Below are 1,007 nucleotides of genomic sequence, written 5' to 3' on the forward strand. Positions count from 1 at the left end.
GAACAAAAAGAGAGAAAGGAGGTAGGTGGAAAAATGGAAGGAGAGACATGGGCCATGTTTTCCAACAGCCCAGGCTGTCCCCTTCCTGCCAACATTTTCAGGAGGAGCTAAAGATGGTTGATTCCTGTGAAAGCAATGGCGTGAAGATTCATCCTTTGTCCAGCACCATATCCAGAGCTCTTAGGGAGACTTGCCAAGAGCTATGCCCAGCAACTTTATCAGGGAGGGCACCTTCTGCCGCAGTAGCGGCTGGAAATGCCAGAGAGGTCACAGCAGGCAGAGTTGATGGGCACTCCATCACAGCTGAGGATGCTGCCAACAGCAGCAGAGGTGGAGGATCCCACCACGGTGTTCTGAGGGAAGGAGCTGAGGATGGGGCCGGGCAGGGTCACCACAACAGGAGAGGGCTGGATGACAATATTGGAGTTCTGGCACTGCCTGACACAGGGCTCGTTGCAGCTGTTGGCCAGAGGGGTCGGGCCACAGGGCCGGCAGGGCAGGCAGGGTGAGCACTGGTCATAGCAGGACATCTCTTGGGGCTGGAAGTGCACCTGGGAGAGAGGGCAGAGAAGAAGCAGAACACAAGGGTGGGTGAGGAGCAGCCTCGTTACCCTGTCACAAGGAAGCCAAGGCCACCAATGAGTGGGAGGCTGGAGACCGTGCCAGGAGCCACACAGTCTTCACTGCCTCATCTGGCCAGAGCCCTACAAAGAGCAGCCTGACCCGAGGAAGTTCTCTCCTTGTGCATAAATCAAAAGGCACCACAGCCACATCCCAGTCATCTCTCTAAGCTGACCTTCTCCCCGCTTCCCTCTATTCTGAAAAAGCGCTCCAAGACCCAACATTTGCCAAAGCCAACATCAGCAGAGAGTTCCATAGAGTGGATACCTCTCTTTGGAAGAGAAGGAGAAGGAGTTTCAGGCTCACCTGATTCCCAAGGAGAAGGCAGCAAGAGAAGAGGACAAGAGAACAGGGACCTGCGCTGGCTTTTATACCTGCCCTTCATT

At 54.9% G+C, this 1,007-nt stretch overlaps 1 protein-coding gene across 1 annotated transcript; it reads right to left on the reverse strand.

The window, feature by feature from the left end:
• Positions 1–218: 218 nt before the first annotated feature.
• Positions 219–530, reverse strand: LOC141474876 (feather keratin Cos1-1/Cos1-3/Cos2-1-like). The gene has a single exon (XM_074162970.1). It carries the CDS (start codon positions 528–530, stop codon positions 219–221), a length of 312 nt encoding a protein of 103 aa, XP_074019071.1.
• Positions 531–1,007: the final 477 nt, after the last annotated feature.

This window comes from Numenius arquata, chromosome 23 (genome assembly GCF_964106895.1).
Source record: "Numenius arquata chromosome 23, bNumArq3.hap1.1, whole genome shotgun sequence".
Lineage (NCBI taxonomy): Eukaryota > Metazoa > Chordata > Aves > Charadriiformes > Scolopacidae > Numenius > Numenius arquata.

What these genes read in the sequence shown, in the direction of transcription:
- LOC141474876 (XM_074162970.1), bottom strand. Translation starts at nt 530, where the DNA reads ATGTCCTGCTATGACCAGTGCTCACCCTGCCTGCCCTGCCGGCCCTGT.